The sequence below is a fragment of the Eupeodes corollae genome, chromosome 1, assembly GCF_945859685.1.
Source record: "Eupeodes corollae chromosome 1, idEupCoro1.1, whole genome shotgun sequence".
Taxonomy (NCBI): domain Eukaryota; kingdom Metazoa; phylum Arthropoda; class Insecta; order Diptera; family Syrphidae; genus Eupeodes; species Eupeodes corollae.
In genome coordinates, this window is record NC_079147.1 from 198,461,831 (window position 1) to 198,483,690 (window position 21,860).

The 21,860-nt window shown below is 34.4% G+C and overlaps 1 protein-coding gene across 2 annotated transcripts; it reads left to right on the forward strand.

The window, feature by feature from the left end:
- The first annotated feature begins 927 nt into the window (after positions 1 to 927).
- Positions 928 to 21,681, forward strand: LOC129939095 (probable phospholipid-transporting ATPase IIA). 2 transcript variants are annotated; one of them, XM_056046967.1, is made up of 7 exons: positions 928 to 1,962; positions 15,408 to 15,928; positions 15,996 to 16,138; positions 16,197 to 16,382; positions 16,442 to 18,630; positions 18,702 to 18,775; positions 21,340 to 21,681. In XM_056046967.1, exons 1-7 carry the CDS (start codon positions 1,391 to 1,393, stop codon positions 21,471 to 21,473), a joined length of 3,819 nt encoding a protein of 1,272 aa, XP_055902942.1. In that variant the 5' UTR covers positions 928 to 1,390; the 3' UTR covers positions 21,474 to 21,681. The 2 variants fall into 2 exon arrangements, with proteins under 2 accessions (XP_055902942.1, XP_055902943.1); XM_056046968.1 differs by lacking the exon at positions 928 to 1,962 and adding an exon at positions 10,020 to 10,351.
- Positions 21,682 to 21,860: the final 179 nt, after the last annotated feature.

Sequence of the window (21,860 nt, forward strand, 5' to 3'; positions counted from 1 at the left end):
CAAGAAGTAATACGTGTTCAATTGGTCTAATTTTGATTTTGATACCCAATTGGCATTTCAAATTTTACTTTTATATTTACTTGACATTTGCAGCAATACAAAAATGTCAAAATTAATAAGACAGATAAGAGGGCTGTAAAGAATGTTTTCACTACATAAGGTACGTGTCATTTAATCAACCAACGAGGACATCTATTGTTCTTGATATATTCCATGTCTATCTAGCCTTTTAATATGCATTATGGCATCGCAGTTTTTTAAATTTGTTTGCTAACAAGGATATAATTCTAAGGTAGTACCATCAGAACCATGTCTATTGATGTTGTATTTCACACGCTACTTAAACATGTAACGCCGGAAAAAAACCAACGAAGGCATGATACAAAATTGTTGTGGGATATGAAAAATTCGTCGAATAACCCCACCAAATTGCGACATTTCTTCTTCATTCACGATATTTTAAAAATCTTAAAACAAAATTTTGGCCACCAAAAACTAAATCTGCACTTCGCACGCCTAAAACAAGTTTCTTATAATACAATCCCAAAGCAAGTATGGCATCATTGAAACAAAACAAAAAGCAGGCAAAAAACGTGAAAATAAAATAGCTGAATGTTATCTCGACCTAAAATTGCGATAATTATTATTTATTTAATCACATCCATCAAATAAAAAAGCGAGTAAAAGTAACTGAAAGAGAAATAAAACAAACAAGAAAACGCTTTCGGTGGCAAAAAACAGGTGACGTGTAACAGGATTTTTGTCTCACGAAGGTTGTAAATTTATTTCTCGACTCTTCATAAATAACTCCTTACATTTCGTTTATCTGGCAGTTCTATTGCTCTTTCGTTAAAAAAACCGTCAATTTCTCCTTCCATCGGCAAACCATCATTCAACTCGAACTGTCACTTTGTCCAATAAGAAAATAAAAATATATTTGCATTCGCATAGGTATCCAAAAGAAGAAAAGAAAATACAAAATCTTTCACTACACTACACTCGCTCCCAAGAAAAAAACGATCTTAAAAATGCTCATAAACAACTAATAATTAATCAAACAATTTACTCTCATCGCCAAATAGACAACCAATCATTTAATTTAAGTGTAAATCATAAGACTTCAATTAAGAAAATTAAAATAATTTGCTCAAATGGAAAATCATAAATTCTGCAAAAGTTCTACTTCTAATAACCCTTTCGCATCGAAATCAAAATCGAATTCAAAGAATCGAAATTCTTATCAAAATCCAATTTGATAAAAAGGTAAAAATTGATAAGCTCCCACGAAAAATTTTACTTCAATAAAACCAAATTAAAGGTAAACACAATTTGGAAACTAAAACAAAATAAAAAAAAATTGAGGAAATAACAAAAAACTAGAAGCAGCAAAATGTATTTGCGAGATTTGGACGAAATGAGTGACTCAGAGACTGAACTATTATTACACCCATCGGCTTCTGGCGGCGGTGGCGGCGGGGGTGACAGTGGCAGTGGAGCAAGAGATGGCAACGGTTATCGAATGGCAAGTGAAATCAACAAACGTATGGACGGTGGCGGCTATGGCTATGGCAGCGGCAATACCATCAGTAGACTTTTTGGTTTCGGTGGTCGCAGTGGCAGTGGCAGTGGCAACAACACAAGCAGACAAACCGGACAGGTTCGTCTCAGAAATGATAGAAGTAGAGAACGTGTCACACTTGTACCATTGCCAGCGAAGACAACAGCAGCAGCAACGACGACGTCAGTTTCGGAATATCACGTAAACTACTCCTCCACCAGTGTTAGTGGCAATAATAATGCTACATCTGGTGGCGGTGGAGGAGTAGGAGCGAGTAGTGTAACTCCATCACATCATCATCATCAACAAACACCAAATACGGTTTTTTATCATCGCAATCGTCGGCGAAAATCATCGTCAACATCCAGAAACCTGGCCAGTTATTGTCGAACTATTTTTTGCGGGTAAGTGGACCTTAAATAAGTTCCCTTATTTCGACCTAATGTGTGATGTGTTAAAAAGCTTATTTCTGTGAAATCCGTAAATGATTATGTGGCAAAGAAAAAAAACTGGCCCTTGTATTTGTTCTGCACCAAAGTGCGCTTTTGTGATTTCTTTCTTTCATTTCCCTTATATTGATTACCTAAGTGAGACTTTGTCTGTTCTCTAGTGGATAATTCAATTAATAACCTAATTTTCCATCACCATATTCAATTCGTGTTTTGTTTCCTTTTTGGAAAAATAATTCCACAAACAAGAATGAGCCTACGAATATTACGAATGGTGTGGAACACACAAATTCTAAAAATACTCCTTCACATTTATGCGTTGTTTGGTTTGGTTTGTTTGTTTGTTTTTTGAATTTCAATAATTTCATTTCGACACAAATTCCAACAATTTCATCTTTCAATTAATTCTTTGGCAATATTTTATTGATGAATTGATCTTAAATGAACCACCACCGCCTCGCCGGTGAGGTAATGTTATTTGGATTCCATATTGGAAAGCACACAAAATATAAAAATTTGAGGAAAGAAAAATGTTTTTTTTTTTATCTTTTTGAAGAAACAAGTTACACGAAACACAACCACGACGACAACAACTGACTGACCTGTTTTGGAGGTCGTCAAGGTATTTTTCTGTTTGTGAATTTCTTTTCTTAAAGTTTTAGTTTTGATGTATGCATGTTTTTTGTTTGTTTAGGTATTTTCCTTAAAGTTAAGTTATCGTTTAGCTCACCTCTTCTATAACGTCACCGTCAACGTTGTAACTTTTATTATTTCTACCCCGACTGATTAGTTTGAACAAGAAAAAACAGGGCTGGTATTTGGTCTATGTCATCCCAGACACAATATCTAAAGTGAAAAAGTGAGCTAGATACTGCATTGAATGAAAAACATTTAAGAACCATTAAGGAATTGTATGAGTTAGTTAACGTTTGAAACACTAATGTTTATTATTCTAAAGTAAAATGTATATGAAAGTCGAGCTTTTCAATGCGGGGTTAAAATTAAGCCCGAATTGTCTTTCTTATTTACACTCAACAATAGCATCTAAACGTTGGACTAGTTTTTGTGGGGTTATTTCAAGTCACTTGCCTATGGAGATAAACGAGAGGTAATTGACGCTTTGGAAGAGAATATTCCAATCGTTATTGCTGACATGCGGCCTTTATTGTTTTAAAAAGTGGTCGAAAATAAGTTTTCTCGGCTAGAATTTATTCGAACCAGCCGCGGTGGTCACTTGTTCCAAATCATTTTTAAAACATAATGGAAAATCCTTATCTTTATAAGAAAGCTAAAGTCTTTGCCATAGCATTAAATTATATGCGTTTTATTTTTTCTTGAAAACCACATGTCTAAAAAAAACACCATTTACATTCAAAGAGCTGCAAAATGTTAGCTTAAACTTATCGTCTGTTTTACGGAATCAGCTTCTAATTAATTTATATAATTTAATTTTTAGTCTCTACAAGAAAACTTGCTCCAATTGGAAAACATTACAAAATATAACTCAATACTGCATTATAACATTTATAAAGTTAAATTATTATTAAAGTTTTAAAATTAATTTAAAACTTCGATTTAGTAAATCTCAGCTCTTCGTTCCATCTTCTCCTCCACTCTCCTTCTATGCATACGTAGATCACATTAAGAACTTTACTCTCGAAACGACCCAAGGGCTTTCATCAGCTTTTGTCATAGTCCGTGCTTCTGCACCCTATAGCAGGACGGGACTGATGATGGTCTTATATAGCGACACGAGAAAGGGCTTTACTACTCAATTGCTTACTTAGCCCCAACAGCGTATAGCAAGAGTTATTCTTCGGTTGATCTCAGCGCTGGTGTTCTTTTCTGCGTTCATAGCGGATCTATGTAGACGAATTTCTTAACTAATTCAAATTTATGTCTGTCGATGATGACGTTTTGACCGAGACGTCGGTGTTGTAAGTTCTTCTTGACGGAAGCACGGACTTTGTTTTGCCCTCATTAACCGTTAAACCCATTTTTACCGCCTCTGCCTCAATACTCACAAAAGTCCCATTTACATCACGCTGAGTTCTTCCAATTATGTCAATATCATCAGCATATGCCAGTAATTGAACATACTTTTGCCTGTAGTGTTAACGTGGGAGCTATGCACAATTCTTTCAAGTACGAAGTTTAAAAAAATCGCATGACTGCGCATCACCTTATCTAAAGCCTTTTTTTGGCATAGAAAGGTTCTGTTAAGTTGTTTCTAACCTTTATGGAGTAGCGAGAATTCTTCATGGTCATCCTGCACAAACGAAGGAGTTTGGCAGGGATGCCAAAAATAGACATGGCTCTATACAGCTCGTCCCTGTAGATGCTATCATATGCGGTCTTGAAATCGATGAAAAGATGGTGCTTGTCGATTTAATATTCTTGGTTTTTTTTTAGGATTTGCCGTCCACATATTACGGCAGAAAAGATGTTGTAAGCATTCATTCTTCACTCTCTATAATTTCATTAATTCTCGGTGTAAATTTAAAATTGTGTTTTGGAGGAATTAGATCTCGGTTTTATAATACAAAGTTATAGCACCGGATAAAAATTATTGACATCTTATTTGACATTTCTTATCTTCTTTATTTAATTTTTAATATTATAGATGTCAAGTTTTGTATACAGTCCCTGGCCATATTATTAGACACACTTTAGATTTTATGCAAAATCTTAATTTCCAGCTACTTCAATCAGGTTTTTGAATGTTGTAATGCATTTAAATTATTTTTATGCAGAATAAAGCAACAGATTTAAAAATTTTTGTTGTTGTTAGTTTTGTAATTTTGTTCAATATTATGTTGAACCTCCTTTGAGCCTCAATTCTGCGCAGCCTACTGTCAATGCATGATCTGACTGTTTCCTGCATTTGTGGGTGGTGATTGCACACGTGAATTACTCTTTCAATAAGTGACAGCATCTTAAGCTACTTTCCTCTTCATCAGCTCCCGCATATTTTTAATTGGGTTCATATCAGGGCTGTTTCCCGGCCAGTCCAACAGAGGGATGTTTTCTTCCCTCAAATAAGTTTTTATTTACTGGGGTGTGTGGTATGGAGCTCCACCTGGTATAAAAATGTAACCATACATCCATTCTTGAACGTTAAAAATATTGTGTATAATTTAATAATTATAAAAATTCTGCAGTGCTTCTATTGCCAGGGACTGTAGAAGTAAAATTTGTGTTAAACGGTAGTTCTTCTTCTCAAACTGAAGCCTAAATCAGAATTTTGATTTAGACTTCAGTTTGAGAGTAAGAACTACCGTTTATCACTCGAGAAATTGATAAAGAAATGAGTTCTAATTTTTGATAAACCTAGTTTAAGAAATTAAAATTTCGTCAAATTGGCCGTTAATTATTTTATATATTAACTGACCAAGTTTTACCCTAATTGATTTCAGTCTTTCTTCTTCCGAATCTTTCACCATTAACTTTATTGGAATGGTAATTAAATCTTTCTTTTCAAGGTAATGAAAACGCTAATAAAAATTCGTGATGCTTTCCTTTTTGAAAGAAGTGAGATTATTACTTGGAGTTTAAAGTTTAATTGCGTCTTTTAGTGCTCGGTATGTGTGGAAAAGTCAGTGTTTTTTTAGACTGTACAAGTCTTCCGCTTTCTTGGATTATCTAAATTTAAATAATACTGGTCGATAAAATTACCTTATTTGTCTGTACCACAAACAAAACAATATTTTTTTAAGGAATTGAGAAGTCCTGAACTCGAATGTCGCCTTTCAATTTCTCTATTAAGTCAGTTTTTTAAAATATACTCTTTTAAAAATGTTAAGGATAACCTAAAACGGAATTCATAAAGCAGAATAAAAACTTATAATGTTCCTTACAAATATATAATTTAAATCATTTAAGTATCTTACTTAGTTTCTGGAAATTCTCATTAGTTATGAGGAGTCTTCATTTGATGTCCCAGCGTTTCCTTAAGATTAATTTGAGACACGTGAAATCTAACAACTTATACAGATTTTTGAACATTTTACATTTACAAATACTGTAAATATTATACTGAATTTCGAAGAAAAGTATTATAGATTTGGAAAACCACCACAGGAGTAATCGCAAAACTTCATTAATTTAGTTTTATTTTAAAAATTAATATCACAACATCCCTTGAATCAAGGCTATAAAAATCGGTTGAAAATAATAAAAGGAATAAAAGCATTTTTAAAAAATGTAGCCTGACTAATTTTGCTGTTTCGAATAAACTTACGAGTTTTAACAATGATTTAAAATGGAATCATCCACATTGTTGCATGTTTTAGAGTTAAGCAATGCAACCGTTCTTCTTTTAAACCAAGAAATGGAAATCAATTAAGTTGTTGAAAGAATTACTCGTTCATTTGCACTACTACTAAAAGCTTGGAATATTTTAGAACTGTTGGTAATCAGTAATAACAACATAAGAACATAATATGTGCCTCAGCGTATAAAAAGGTGGATACTCAAAATTTGAATAAATCGACTCAGTCAGTGTCTCTGTAGTTTTTCTCCTTTATTCCCATTGCCCAGTGTCTTTCGTTGTCGAAGGGCACCAAGTAGAATGCAGTGTTGCTTTTGCTCCAAATATTATGTTGGTAAATTGTTTCCCGTTGTTACTTTCTGGTTTTGATATCGGTAATACTAAAGTGAGCATGTTATCAGCTATCATCACTAGAAATTCAGTTTTTCTTTCATTTGTGCTCTTCTTTCGTAACATTTTTAGTATTTTTCTAAGCAAGTTAGTACTTTCTTATTTTCACCATGTAAAAGGACGTCTTAAAAAATACTATCCTAACCAGTGGAAAATTAGCAACATTTTATCCTATCCCGGTGTTTTCTGTACACCGCTTGTAAATCCACCCCTGAGGCCGAAACAGAGTAAATAGAAAAATACCTATTTCAATATAGTTTGTTCGTATGGGAGATATTTCCCTTCATATATATACCAAAATACTAATACAAATAATGCAAGCAAAAAACAACAAAAACAAAACCGCAATATATTATGCGAAGAGTTCGACTTGTGGTTACTGGATCCGATGGAACCCAGGCTGGGCTTTGGCTTTTGTATGACGTTGGCGGTTAAGTATTCTTGGGTTTATTCCATGCCCTAAGGCTAAATAATAGTTTTTCTTTCGTAACTTAAAACCTATGATTTGATTTAAGGAAAAAATAAAACAGAAAAAAGTGCAAACAAACATTTTCTTCATAAGCCAAACGGATTTAGTTAAATCTTTCTGGTTGATGGATATTATTGCATGTTCAGCTTGAGTTGAGGAACGTAGACTATTTACGAGTACATAATTTTATTTGACTTGGATCACATTCTCCAGTCATATGACAACGTGCATTCATTTTTAATTTTTATTGATTTCATTGAAAAATATTTGCTTAAGAAAGTTGCGTAGGTAGTCAGTTAACCTTACATATAATGTATAGTTATATATATTCAGTTGCTATTTCCTGGTATTAATAGCGATGTCTCACTTTTGTTTACATATAGATATAGTACTACCAACCTATCTATCTACTATATATCTTTATTGTTATTTCTAAACGAAACGAAATTATTTCAAAATATCACATTCATATGTATGTATGTAGTTAAAGAGAGAAAGATAAGAAAATAGGTGAAACTCAATATGTTTGAATTTCTTTACTCATGTACCGACATATGTACAAATATATTTGCTTTATTTTTAACCCTAACTTAATAAATATGGCACACCTTTAGAAACAAAAAAAGTTTAACCTTTATCATGGTGCTTTACTAAGCTGGCTACAATCTACAAAGTTACACCCTTGAATAAGTCTTAAAAATAAAACAAAGAAGTAGTGGATTCATTTATCTTAACATTGAATCATTTCCTATGGTTGACTTATATTTATGTACATACATATGTTAGTATTATGTTCATTGACTTTGTTGATAAAAAAATTATTAAATTTAAAACCCAAGGCTTATGACCGATTTTGAATTTTTGTATTTCTGAATAAAATCCACATCGGAATAACTTTGGAAAAGTGACCAAATCATTCATATTCTTGTGTAACGAATACAAGAGGTAAATGTGTGTAATTATATACATACGTACAATTTTGGACAAGTTTTACGTTTCCTATGGTAAACCATGTAATTTTTGTTCTCATTCATATCTAGCAAATCAATGGTCTTCAAATTAAAAGTCAAAAATTTAAAAGAAAAACAATAATCTACAACCCAAGATACCATAGTCACTAATACGGATAAAATATAAAATTGCGTATTTACGTTACGTTTTTACGTTATTTATGTATTTAAAATTATTTTGTTAATTTTTCGCTGAGTCATGTACACCGTAACCTTTACTAACATAGTCGAAATTTATAAATTGACTCACATTTTATAGGTTCAAAGTACAATAAACTGTTTTTGTGTTGATATTTTTGAAGTTATTTTAAAAGTCAAAGAAAATGGATATCTCTTTAAACTCGATATTTCTACTTTTGTTATACTTTCAGTGGTTAGATAATTCAATATTTTGTTGAAATTATCTATTTTGACCTTTTTTGAAACTATGCATTGTACGAAATAAATGATTTACTTTTGAATTTAAAAATTTTAATTTAAAATACAAATTTACAGACCAGATATTTTTGCAAATCCGTTGATCGGTCAAAATAACATTTGTTTACTATTACTGACCTGTCAAGCTGCCAATGAGGTTCAGATGTCAGATTGTCATTCTGATATAAGTTGACTTGACTTGATAGTCAGTGAGATTTTTCTTGATTAACTTTCCAGTCAACTTTCCAATAAAGTTGAATTATTTAAACTATCCATTGAAAATTTTTGTTTTACAATAACTTTAAACCTCGAAAGCTACAACTGTAAGTTGTTTTTATTTTGTAGGTATCCAACTTCTTCAGTAAGGTATATATCTAAAAATCCACATAATTCAGGATCGCCTATCTAACTCGAAATTGAACTCAGCCTTTGTATAAGGAAAATTTTTCATCCGATTTATGTAGATAACGAATTGCTTTTGGCGACTTTCCATTACCGCAGCACGAATTTCCTTCTGATTTTTTTTACAGTTAGGTAGGGGTCTCAATAGAACATGTTTTAAATATTAAGGCGAGGAAACAACTTTAAGTAGTAGAAAAAAATATTTTCTTTTTCGGACTTAACCCTTGCATTTTTTGAGCCTAAAACAAGTTTTTTTTAATTGATAGCACGGCGCGGCGTACTAACAGCTAGGTATGTAAGGGGGGGCATGCTGCCCCCTGCGACCCCCTGTTTGGGCTCACTATAGGATTTGGGATGGGTGCGAGTTTGAGTATATGAAAAGTACTTTACATTTGAGCACTAAGACCAAAGAAATCCCCAACAAACAAAAATCAACACTAAACAAAAAAACATCGAAGAAATGTCAAAATTAACCATTTTTGCGTGTTTTGTATGTACAAAAGTGAACTTTGAGAATTAATTTAAAATAGAAATAAATGTTTCCTCGCTCTAAAATTGCTATAAATATTATTTATTTGCACATAAATATCTATCAAATACAAAAAACCGCGAGTCGAAATTCGTGCTGCGGTAATGGAAAGTTGAACCTTTCTATCTGATATTACCCATCAAATTACAGAAATTCAAATTATAAGAAGACAACCCCGAGAATTGTTTTAAATTCATACATACACCTAATAAAAAAAAACTTCAATTCCAACAGAATAAGCTTCTGATACACCCTGTAACGTAGGCAAATCAAAAACTCAACGAATTGTTTTGTTTAATTCTTACCTTGTGCAGGTACAATAAACTATTCTTGTTGAACCTCAAAAACCATGCTACCAACTTTGTAATACAAAAACTAAAAGTCCTATCGATTTTGACAATTCCTCTTTCACCTTGCTATTCGTTATTTTCATACACTCACCACCAACATAGTCATCTCTTTTTCTCCATCAGTCTTCAATCAGTCGTCTCAGTTGTTTTTCTGCGCTGTTATTTGAAGTTTCTTGTTATTTTTCTGTCTGCTGCGTTCGTCGTTGTTTTTTTTAATTGTAATTGAGAACAAAGTGAAAAAATTTATCAATCTTGATCTCTCCAGTGAACTTTTATAAATTAATTATAAAAATATACCCATTCAATAGAAAAAATAAAACAATAAAAATATGTGAATTTGTTTCGATTCGTGTTTTTAAAATAATTTACAAAAGAACATTTTCAATTGGCCACCATTGAAACATTTAGCATGGATGATACATCACAAAGCTCGGCTACAACGCCGATTGTTAAAGAGAACATTCCGTTGATAAATCGACCCAGAAGTCGATGGTGGAACATATTCAGGTGAATCATCTTTTTTCCAACTCTAAAGTTGTTTAATTATTATGAAATACAATTAACTTTTGATGAATTTCTATGAATAAAGTTTGAGACTTTAAATTGTTTGTCCTATGGAGCACCCTCTTTTCGTTTTATTCTTTTGGGATACATTTTCACACAGCTGAGTGCATCAGAATTTTCTTATCGATTTTCCCTAATGCAGAAAAAACGAAGTAAAAATACACAGAAGATGATTGTGAGGAGGAGAGTAGCTACATACATATGTCATGTTTTGCTTTTTCTGTTTTTGTGTAACTAAAAATAATTTTGAAATTAAATTATAGGGAAAAAATTGCACTAAGCAGAAAAAAGAAAACAATAATGTGATATGTGACATCAATGTTCAGCGATCATGGAGTCGTTCTTCTCCTCCTCCTGCAAACACCTCCAGCTGGTGGTTGTTTTTTTTTTGTTTTGTTAACATCTTCGCTTATAATTTAATGAGTGAATTAAATCGCCCACACACTCACTCTTGTGTAGCTGGAAAATTGTTATGAAAAATAGGTGCTAGTATTTTTTCCTTCTCTCGAATAACTCTCTATAACACAACCTATTTCTGGCGTATATAATTTCTATTATGGAAACTTAAGCCTTGACATATATTTTTATTTTCTTTAATGATCATTACTTCATAGCCTTCATATCCTTTATCAATATTATGTATAAACGTAAACTATTAATCTCTAGTCCTGTGTGAGTGGTTCACCTTCTATCTGTTTTTTTTTTTTTTTTGTAAGACGAAAACAATAGAGACTTTTGTTTAGAAACTCGTTGGAATCTTTCAAAGCATTAATTAGAACAATCTATTTATCAAACCTCTCAAAAGACATGGTGTTATTAATTCTTTCCAATGCGCTGAACTTGTTTTTTTTTGTATCAATGTCATAGTTGAAAGGGTAAACGCACTAATAACCAGGCAGTATTAGTATTCGAATATTTGTCGGTGCTCAGGCAATTCTATTTTATATAAATTATGTGGCTTTTTAACTGCAACTTTTTTGTATTGTTGTTAAAAAGTAAATAAAAAAAAACTTAGAACTTAGAGAGCATAAGCAACAAATAAGCTTAACTTTGCATGACCGATTTAAAGGCAAAAGGTTAATTGATGAAAATGTAAAAGTCCAAGGTCAAACGTTACTTGTGTAGGTCCAAAAAGAACTATGAAAATAAAGTAAATTTGGTTTACAAATGACCAATCACTGAAAACGTGAAAGCAAAATATTTTGCATATTTAGAAGCAAACGCACAATACTCGTGTTTTATTGTAAAATATATCAATAGTATAGTAGTATTTTACACGAATAATAAAAACAATATACGCAGTATGAATACTACCAATAAAAGTTAAAGTAGAATCTTACTACGGATGGGTTTTTCACATTTGTACGACTCTCGAATGGATCTTATGTGATTTCCTTCTCAAAAGTGGCTGCAATGGATATTGCATTTGTATATCGATAGCTGTGTTCGTTGAGTAGTTGTGTACTTGGAATCATGTGTTTTCCATTGGGGAAAAAATGTATCTGTTGATATTATTTAGTTTTGTTAATGAAAACGAACTAATTGGGCTTATTTTGCATGATTTAAGATAAGATAAGCTTTGCTATGTTTCCACCAAAGATTTATCTCAGTTTAGATTAAATAAATCCTTTTTGGTGTTTAAAAATGACTAAGTTTGACAACACTTTCTAAAATTCAAATGGTGTTTCGATGTTTCTTATGAAGTCCAAGTGAGATAGTTTAATTCGTGTTTAACAATAAAGAACTGAATTGTTCAGCACCATATAAAAATATGCTACCTACTCCATGTGCATTTTTTTTCAATTTGATTAAAACAAAACCCTATTTTTTTACTCAAACAGGGAAATAAACAGACCAAAATGCATTATCTTGAAAACAACTCCTCCGCGCAGGTTTTTCTTCACAAAATTTGACTTGACTCCGATCCCCAACCGGAGTGGAGTCGAATCAAGGTCATTTTAACTCGATTCAGGTATATAAAGAATCAACACCACATGTTAATGTAGTAGTCTACGAACAAACCCCCTTCTTGAAGTTTTTATTTTATGTTAATTTGTTTGGTTAAAACTTTGAAAATTCCAGATGTTTTCTTATCATTTCTTCTTGAAAATTGTCCATTTTATTATGAGTTGCAACAATTTTAAAATGCAAAAATCTGGCTACTGCCTATGGGTTTTCTTGGGAATTTTCTACTATACTATTTATAGAATGCCAAAAGAAAGGTAATAATTGTAGTTGTTAAATGCATTATGGTTAGGTTAAAGTGGCTGTCCGTGATGGAGTAGGACATACTTAGGCCAGTTCATTGGACCATTGTGATACAACATGAATCTCGAGGCTTTCTTCTTGGTTCAATGAGTCCTTTACGAAACGTAAAAAACATTGCTTTCCTTTTAGATACCGGTTATCGAACTTATGTATATGCGATCTGCTTACAAATAGCGAGCACTTTGGGAGCTTTAAATTTATTGTAGGCCAGATGTATTTCGTAACCTGACATGTGGTGAGGTTACTCTACCTAATGTTTCCCTTCCTTGTAGCGTCTTGCATTAACAATAGTTTAAATGCAGCGATTATTATGCCAGCATTAGAACGGGTTGTACTGTATCATTTATGGCGAGTTCATTTGCCTTACAATTGACTGGAATGTCACTATGGCCCGGCACTCAGCAAAGGCAAATTTTTGTGCTACCTCCATTAGAGATCATCGGCAGTTATGGACTGTTATAGAGTTTGAAGAGACAGTGTCCACAGATTTGATAGCGGTCTATTTAAGGCAATACAGATAACAAATTTTGATGTCACCTTTTTATTAAGCTTGAACTAGACTTCTTTTATCGCCAAAAGTTCCGCATGGAAGAAGCTACAATTTATAAAAGTGGATTGACTCTTCTTTCAGAAATGCCCTATTCCCCTCAGAAAAATCTGGAAGTATAGAATTCTGGAAGTTTCTGTCGAATTGTAGTTACTCACACGTACTCAAATTATTTTCACTTATTTGTCACATGTCCGTAACGCAATTTGACAAATAATTAAGCCAATTAATTGATGTCATTTTATTACATTGGTTTTTGTTTAATACAGCTACAAAAAACAAATCTTGTTGAGGTTAAAAAATCACTAGGTTTAGCAAAGCGGAAATATAAGTCAAAATCAAAGCCAACATAAAGATAGACTGCCATGTTGAAATCAAAATTAGGTGATTCAAGAATGATAACCAGAATTTAAGTTTTTCTAGAAGTAAAATAGATGTGTCGATACATCTTTGCACAAGCCTGGGTTTATAAAATTTAATGGTTAAAGTTGCGAAAATAAATTGAAAATGCTTGGAATAATCTATATTGACGTAATTTCATCGATGACTTTAATATTGAATATTTTAACATGATAACGAAGTGAAATAATGCTCTCTGGTCTTCAATTATATTAAAATTTTTGGAGTGGCTTGATCAAAGTTCTGATTCAAACCCTATAGAATAGCACAGACAATTTATGACGTATTAAAAAGAGGAATAAGGCCTCTCCTCTCTGGAGAATAATCTAACAGGAGTATGTTTAAATTACATGTTTCCAATTATTTGCAGCTGTGAAAACTGTTATTCAAAGGATTCGCTTAAGGAAATGACAATTTTATATTATGGATAGATGAGGTCATGGACGGAGTATATTATTTGTCTTTTAAACATTTACTCAAAGTAATTATCGCAAACAGGATATACACTGTCTAGGTTCTAGCTAAAAAGCCAACCAAATTAGACTAGTACAAGGTCCAATAATGGTCGATAATGGATGAATTGATCAAGAGATCCTACATACTTGTTTAAACATTTGAATAATTTAATCTTAGATTTTGCAAGATCAGTAGAATCATTAGAGTATATACATCTAGCTTTAGCAATACAAAACAGTATTGGGGTTTCGAATAATTAAATTCCACAGTTTCTTATTCCCTATTGTACATTTTAAAATGCTACTTGAATTTGAATTTATTGAGTTTATCATATTTTCTCGGTGCAGTTTCTCAAACGAAAGGGGTGGCTGTGACAGATTAGTTTTAGTTCTTAACCTTATTTCATATTTGGCGAAGTTGTCTTGTAATAATTTTTGCTACCTTTCCTGTTTTTCTTTGTCCTCTTTTGCCATTTCGATACATTATTTTTGTGAAATGTGAAATAAGAAAAATTCGAAATTAGTACTTACTCAGCTTAGGATTTTACAAGAGTCGTCTGCAAACTTTCGCGAGTCTTGAATTACAAATCGATGATGTCCTAATAAGGGGCTAGACGCCCACCCAGCAGGCATTTTCTTATATGCGGTACTGAAATATAGAAAAAAATAAAAAAACATATCAACACAAAAAGTTGTTAACAAATCTTATGTACAGCAAACTTAAAGAACAAGCAAGAAATAAAACATTGAATGCATAAACAACAACTTCAATGGTTAGACACTGAACTAGTTGCTGTTAAAATTTAAATATATTTTTCTTTAAAAAAGATAAAAGAAATCCAAAAACAATCTGCACATTTAAATGTTTGTCAACAAACAGAAATGTGTATTCCGATTATTATTTGCTTTAAACCTATGATTTTATTTGTGTTAAATTATTTAGCCAAATTAAACCATAACCATGTCATACAAAGTGACTACACACAGTACGCATGCGTCAAGTATTTAAAAATGGTTACTAATATGAATCATAATAATAGCAGTTGCTATTAAAAATATTTAGCTACCTACACTCATTAAGAAGTAAATCGTGCTACGGAGAAAACGATCAAGTGGTTATGAATAAATAAGAAAGTTCAAGGCACATTTAAATAACATTTATTTTAGCTTTAAGTGAAATTAAACAATGAGTGGATAAATTTGTTGACAAAATGGAAATTATTCGACAATTTGCAACATTAAATATGTCACCATTGTTAGTTAAAATTTCCCTCTTGCCCAAAAAAAAAACCTTTTACTTAATTTATTGTTTTTTTAATTTTATTTTTAGCTGTTGGGGTCGTGCGTGGCGAAAATGGTTTTCAGCCCGTGAACTTCGTGCCCGAACAGTGCATTTGGGACGTCCGACAAGCGATAAATTCCCACCAAATGAAATTCGCAATCAAAAATACAATTTCCTAACGTTTCTGCCGTTGGTACTCTTCGAGCAGTTTCGTTTCTTTTTGAATTTGTATTTTCTTTTAATGGCATTGAGTCAGTTCATTCCGGACATACGTATAGGTTATCCCTACACCTATTGGGGTCCTCTATGTTTTGTTTTGATGGTGACAATTTGTCGTGAAGCTGTCGACGATGTGCGTCGACATCAACGAGACCACGAAGTCAATTCACAGAAATATAAACGTTTGGTTTTACTGGGTGAACATGGCTATGAGATGGTGTCATCATCGAAGCTAAAAGTTGGTGATGTTATTATTGTGGAGAAGAACGAACGGGTGCCGGCCGATTTGATTTTATTGCGAACAAGTGACAAGAGCGGGTCGGTTTTTGTACGAACTGATCAACTTGATGGTGAGTTGGTATTTTCTATCGAATTCGATTGAATTTCGAATTAATGATGTTTTTTGATGATGAATAGGCGAAACTGATTGGAAACTACGCCTTGCTGTGCCTCTGACACAGAAGCTCAACAAAGACTCAGACCTGTTCAGTATTGATGCAAATGTCTTCATAGAAAAGCCTCAGAAGGATATACATTCATTTATTGGCACTTTTGCTATGGTAAGTAATAAGATTTTTCTTAGTTGTAGTAAACCTGAACCATTGCTTTTTTTTTTAGAACCATGGGTGTGAGGAAAGTAGTTTAAATGTGGAAAACACTCTGTGGGCGAATACAGTCGTAGCTGCTGGGACAGCAACAGGAATCGTAATATACACGGGCTGTGAGACTCGTAGTGTAATGAACAATTCCAAACCACGTTCAAAAGTTGGACTCCTCGATACAGAAATCAATGGACTCACAAAGGTACATCCTCCTTAGATTTTTTACATGGAGCACAACTTATAATTTATATTTATTTTAAGGTTCTCTTTTGTGCTGTTATTGGTCTCTCATTGGTGATGATGATTTTAAAGGGGTTCAATGGTCCATGGTATCGCTATATGTTCCGTTTTGTTTTGCTCTTCTCCTACATCATTCCCATAAGTTTGAGAGTGAATTTGGATATGGGTAAAGCTTTCTATTCATGGCAAATGCAAAACGATCCAGAAATCCCCGGAACCGTAGCCAGATCGACGACAATTCCAGAGGAGCTTGGTCGTATTTCGTATGTCCTCACTGACAAAACCGGAACACTGACACAAAACGAAATGGTCTTCAAGAAAATCCATTTGGGTATTGTGTCGCATGATAGTGACACTTTTCATCATATTGGAACAATTATACAAAGCCTTTCGTCGTTGATACACAACGGACCAGATGTTACGGTACCAGCGAAGCCGTTAAAGTTTGCCGGCAGTCGAATGAGACGTCCGGAGGGTTGGCGAGAGTGGGAAGCGGTCAAGGCGTTGGCTTTGTGTCACAATGTTACCCCAGTTACTGATGACGATACAGGAAGCATTAGCAGTGTCAACAGCAAGGGCAGTTCCCCGACGAAATCTGTTATCAATATGGAAGACAAAGCATCACCTGAAGAGATTACTTATCAGGCTTCAAGTCCCGATGAGATTGCTTTGGTCAAATGGACGGAACAGGTTGGACTGACACTTATCGCACGAGATGTAAATTCCATGACCCTGCAACTGAAGGCACCCAAATCGATGGAGAAGAACCCCTTGTATCTGCGCCGAGACGAACAATCCTCGTCGCCTTCGACCAGCAGTGCAAGTACTGCGTCACTTAGCTCGATGACAACAGGGGCTAATAGCAAAGAGGGCTTGTTGCATTTCCAGATTCTGCAGATCTTTCCATTCACCAGCGAGTCCAAGCGCATGGGAATCATTGTGAAGGACAGTAATTCGGGGGAAATCACATTCTATTTGAAGGGAGCCGATGTGGTTATGGCATCGATTGTTCAGTACAACGATTGGTTGAATGAAGAATCCGGCAATATGGCCAGGGAGGGTTTGAGGACTTTGGTTGTAGCTAAGAAGGTTCTCACCGAGGAGCAGTACAATGATTTTGAAACACGATATAACGCTGCTCGTCTAAGTGTATCGGATCGTGTGGCCAAGGTGGCAGCTGTGATTGAGTCGCTCGAGCGAGAGCTTGAACTTATCTGTTTGACAGGTGTTGAAGATCGTCTGCAAGAAGGTGTACGGCCAACTTTAGAGCTTCTACGGAATGCCGGTGTTCGTGTTTGGATGTTGACAGGAGATAAATTGGAAACCGCTTGCTGCATTGCAAAGAGTTCCCAGCTAATCGGTCGGAATCAAGGATTACATGTGCTTAAAAGTGTCAAGACTCGCACAGACGCCCACACGGAACTGAATCAGTTCCGTCGCAAACAGGGATGTGCCCTGGTGGTGTCGGGCGAGAGTTTGGAAGTGTGTCTTCAGTACTATCGGCCTGAATTCATGGAACTTGCTACCGCTTGCCCAGCTGTTGTTTGTTGCCGATGCAGCCCCACACAAAAGGCCCAGGTAGTGTCTCTGATTCAGGATCATACAGGAAAACGCACTTGCGCTGTCGGTGACGGGGGTAACGACGTCAGTATGATTCAGCAAGCCGACGCGGGAGTGGGTATCGAAGGTCGTGAAGGACGACAGGCTTCTCTTGCCGGAGACTTTAGTATACCACAGTTCTCCTTTATCGCTAAATTATTGCTGGTGCATGGCAGAAGATCCTACAAACGATCCGCCGCACTCTCACAGTTTGTCATCCATCGTGGACTGATCATAACAACCCTACAAGCTGTATTCTCGGCGGTATTCTATCTAAGTTCTGTGGCTCTTTATCAAGGTTTCCTTATGGTTGGCTATTCAACATTGTACACAATGTTTCCAGTGTTCTCATTGGTGTTGGATCAAGATATAACCTCAATAACAGCGACAACTTATCCGGAGCTATATAAAGATCTATCGAAGGGCAGAAGTTTAAGTTATAAAACGTTTTTCATATGGATTCTAATAAGTATCTATCAGGGCGGAGTGATTATGTATGGAGCGTTGATATTGTTCGAAGATGAATTTATCCATATTGTAGCGATTAGTTTTTCGGCATTGATTCTAACAGAGCTGATTATGGTTGCGTTGACAATACGCACATGGCATCGGTAAGTGGTTTTTATTTGACATATAAAATATACTTGACAATGTTAACAATACTTTTTCTATTTGTTTATAGATTAATGGTTCTTGCAGAGTTGTTCAGCTTGACACTCTATCTGCTATCTCTGGCTGTGCTCCATGAATATTTTGGTAAGAGAAATTTGGAAAACTCTTAAAAAACACACAAGTTTAAAACGTTCAGTCCATGTGATAATTCATAGATAAAACTATTTTGAGATAAAATCACATTACCTTCTTTCACATTTGAACTTAAAATTTAGCCCTCAAGGACATGGTACAAAAATATAAGATTTTAAAGGACATGACACAAAAATATAAGATTTTAAAAATTGTCCCCGTAAAAAGACCTTTCTTGTAACTTTACGCAAAAATACAATTGAGTCAAATAGCTTGTTTAAGGTAGCTTTGATTGTAATCAGACGGTTCTGCAAACTATGTTAGTATCGGAAAGTTCGAAGTTGTAAAAGATAGATTTGGTAATTGACTTATCTCACGGTGAGCGTTCATGAATTGTTTTTGGATATCATACAATTTGACACAATTAAAAATATACAAGCACAATGCCCCTTCTTACGTACTTAAGGTGGCACTACAGTCACTTGTGAACTAGCACCTCACCCAACATACTTCTCCATCTAGCTTGGTCCCTAACTCTCTATTGTGCTGTCCGGTGAGCGTGGATTGGAAGACTCTGGGCCAGAGCATTGGTTTCCATGCGCTTTACGTAACCCAGCCCTCTCAGCCGTTGGACTTTTATCCATTTGGCTAAGTCTACGTCGTTATACGTAGAACTTGTCGTTCAATCTTTTTCTCCACTCACCTTCATGCATACGGGACCGTAGATCACGCAAAATACTTTTCTCTCGAAACGACTCAAAGTGCTTTCATCCGGTTTTGTCATAGTCCATGCTTCTGCACCGTATAGTAGGACGGGGATGACAAGGGTCTTATATAGCGACACTTTGCTACTCAATTGCTTTCTAAGCGGTTAACAGTTATTCTTCGCTTGATCTCAGCGCTGGTTCGAAGTTCTTAACTACTTCAAAGTTACGTCTGTCGATGTTGACGTTTTGACCGAGACGTCGGTGTTGTAAGTTCTTCTTGACGGAAGCATGTACTTCATTTTGCCCTCATTAACCGTTAAACCCATTTTTGCCGCATCTGGCTCAATACTCACAAAAGCCTGAGTTCTTCCGATTATGTTAATGTCATCAGCATATGCTAGGAATTGGACAGACTTTTAAAAGATAGTGCTTCTAGTGCAGACATGCCTTTATAACGCTCCTCCCTGTAGATGCTGTCAAATGCATCCTTGGAATCGATGAAAAGATAGTGGCTGTCGATTTGATGTTCTTGGGTTTTTTCCACGATCTGCGGTAATGTGAATATTTCTTCGATTGTGGACTTTTCTGGTCTTAGACCACACTGATAATGAACTATAAGGCTGTTGACGATGGGATTTAGACGTTAAAATATTACGACAGTAAGCGATGTTAAGTAGACTGAAGGGTCTATGCCTGGTGCAGATTAGAGGGTCTTCTTTTTTCTTTATTGAGCAAACAATACTGATGTTAAATTTATCGAGCATGCTTTCTTCCGACTATATCTTAGAGATGCGTGTATGCTCCTAACCAACTTATCTCCAGCTGCTTTCGGAAGAGCTCGGCATTCAAGCCATCTGCTCCAAAAGTTTTTTCTGGACTTCAGCTTAGATATGGCAATCTTTATTTAGTCTAAGTCGAAAAGATGGGATTATTGGCTTTCATAGTCTATATTGAATGGATCATCCTGCCTGACAGCGGAATTCAGTTCGTCGTCGCCGTTATACAGTCTGCAGAAGTGGTCTTTCCATATCCTCAGCATTACCTGTAGTGCCATTATGATGTTTTCACTTTCGTCTTTGCAGCCTTCGGGTCGAGGTTAATATATTTGTGAATTTCGTTTCAACATGCTTTTGAACCTCTCAACATATTTGGCCGCACTATTCTCATGCTCCCTCTTTTTGGGTGTTCCTCTCTCCTCTTCTCATAGTGTTTGTGAGCAGTTCGTGTAAAAGGAAAACATCACCGGTCCCTAAAAAAGCGAATCCTTCATCCCTTTTAATCATCGACCGATTGCAATTAAGTCTATTCTTTTTAAAGTCACAAAAATGCTGATTAATTATAAGCTCAAGAAATATCTCAACGACCGTAGGCTTCTTAATGGGCGACAGTTCGGTTTTGTAGGATTAGGTCCACAGGTGATCTGTTTGTCTCACCGACCAGTGGAACAAATCTTTACATGCTTTTGGAAAAAGAAAGATTATCGCGCTTGATATTTCCAAAGCATTTGATAGGGTTTAGCATCAGGCCTTCGTATCGAAAATGCTCTTCTTGGTTTAAATGAATTACTCCTTCCTTGGATTAGCAATACAACTAGTATTGGATCTCTTGCTCCATTACAAAACTTAAAGTTTCTCTAAAGCCCAATAGATCTTCCATTCATGTTTTTTGAATGTCACTATGTCAGAATACTAAAAATACATAAAACACAAAATTCCAAAACCATATATGATTAAAGTCCCGCTACCTTAGCTAACATTAGAAAGTTCTTCATTTCCTTATGGAAATTTCATTATTTTTTATCTTTACGCTAAAAATTACCATAGTTCTAAAAATTACAAAATATTCATAATTTATTTTATATTATTTCAGATTGGGAGTTCATTTGGTCGTACGATTTCCTTTGGAAGGTTTCCATCATCACTCTTATTTCATGCCTACCACTTTATATCATTAAATTCCTGCGAAAGAAATGCTCGCCACCATCTTATCTGAAGCTCTCATAAATATAACAACAAAAAATTAATTAAAACAAAAATTAAATAGAAAACAAAACTGAATATTCTAAATTAAGCTGACATCTCTACCTTCAATTATTTCCCAACAAAACAAAAAGAAAGAAGAAAATTACGGGAATTTAAGTTGTTGTGTTTTTATTTCAATTTTAATTTTATTTTACTTTTTCGATTCTAATTTATTTCCAATTTTTTACAACAGAAAAAAAAAACCGAAAACAAATTCCAATTTCTTTTTTATTTCAAAATTTTTGTTTGAGTATCAGCTGTTAATTTATTATATATAAACCACATTTACACTTTATAAACAAAACCCAAACAAAGTTGTTGCGTGATATTTTCGTTTTATGTTGAAACAGTTTATGTATTTTTTTGATT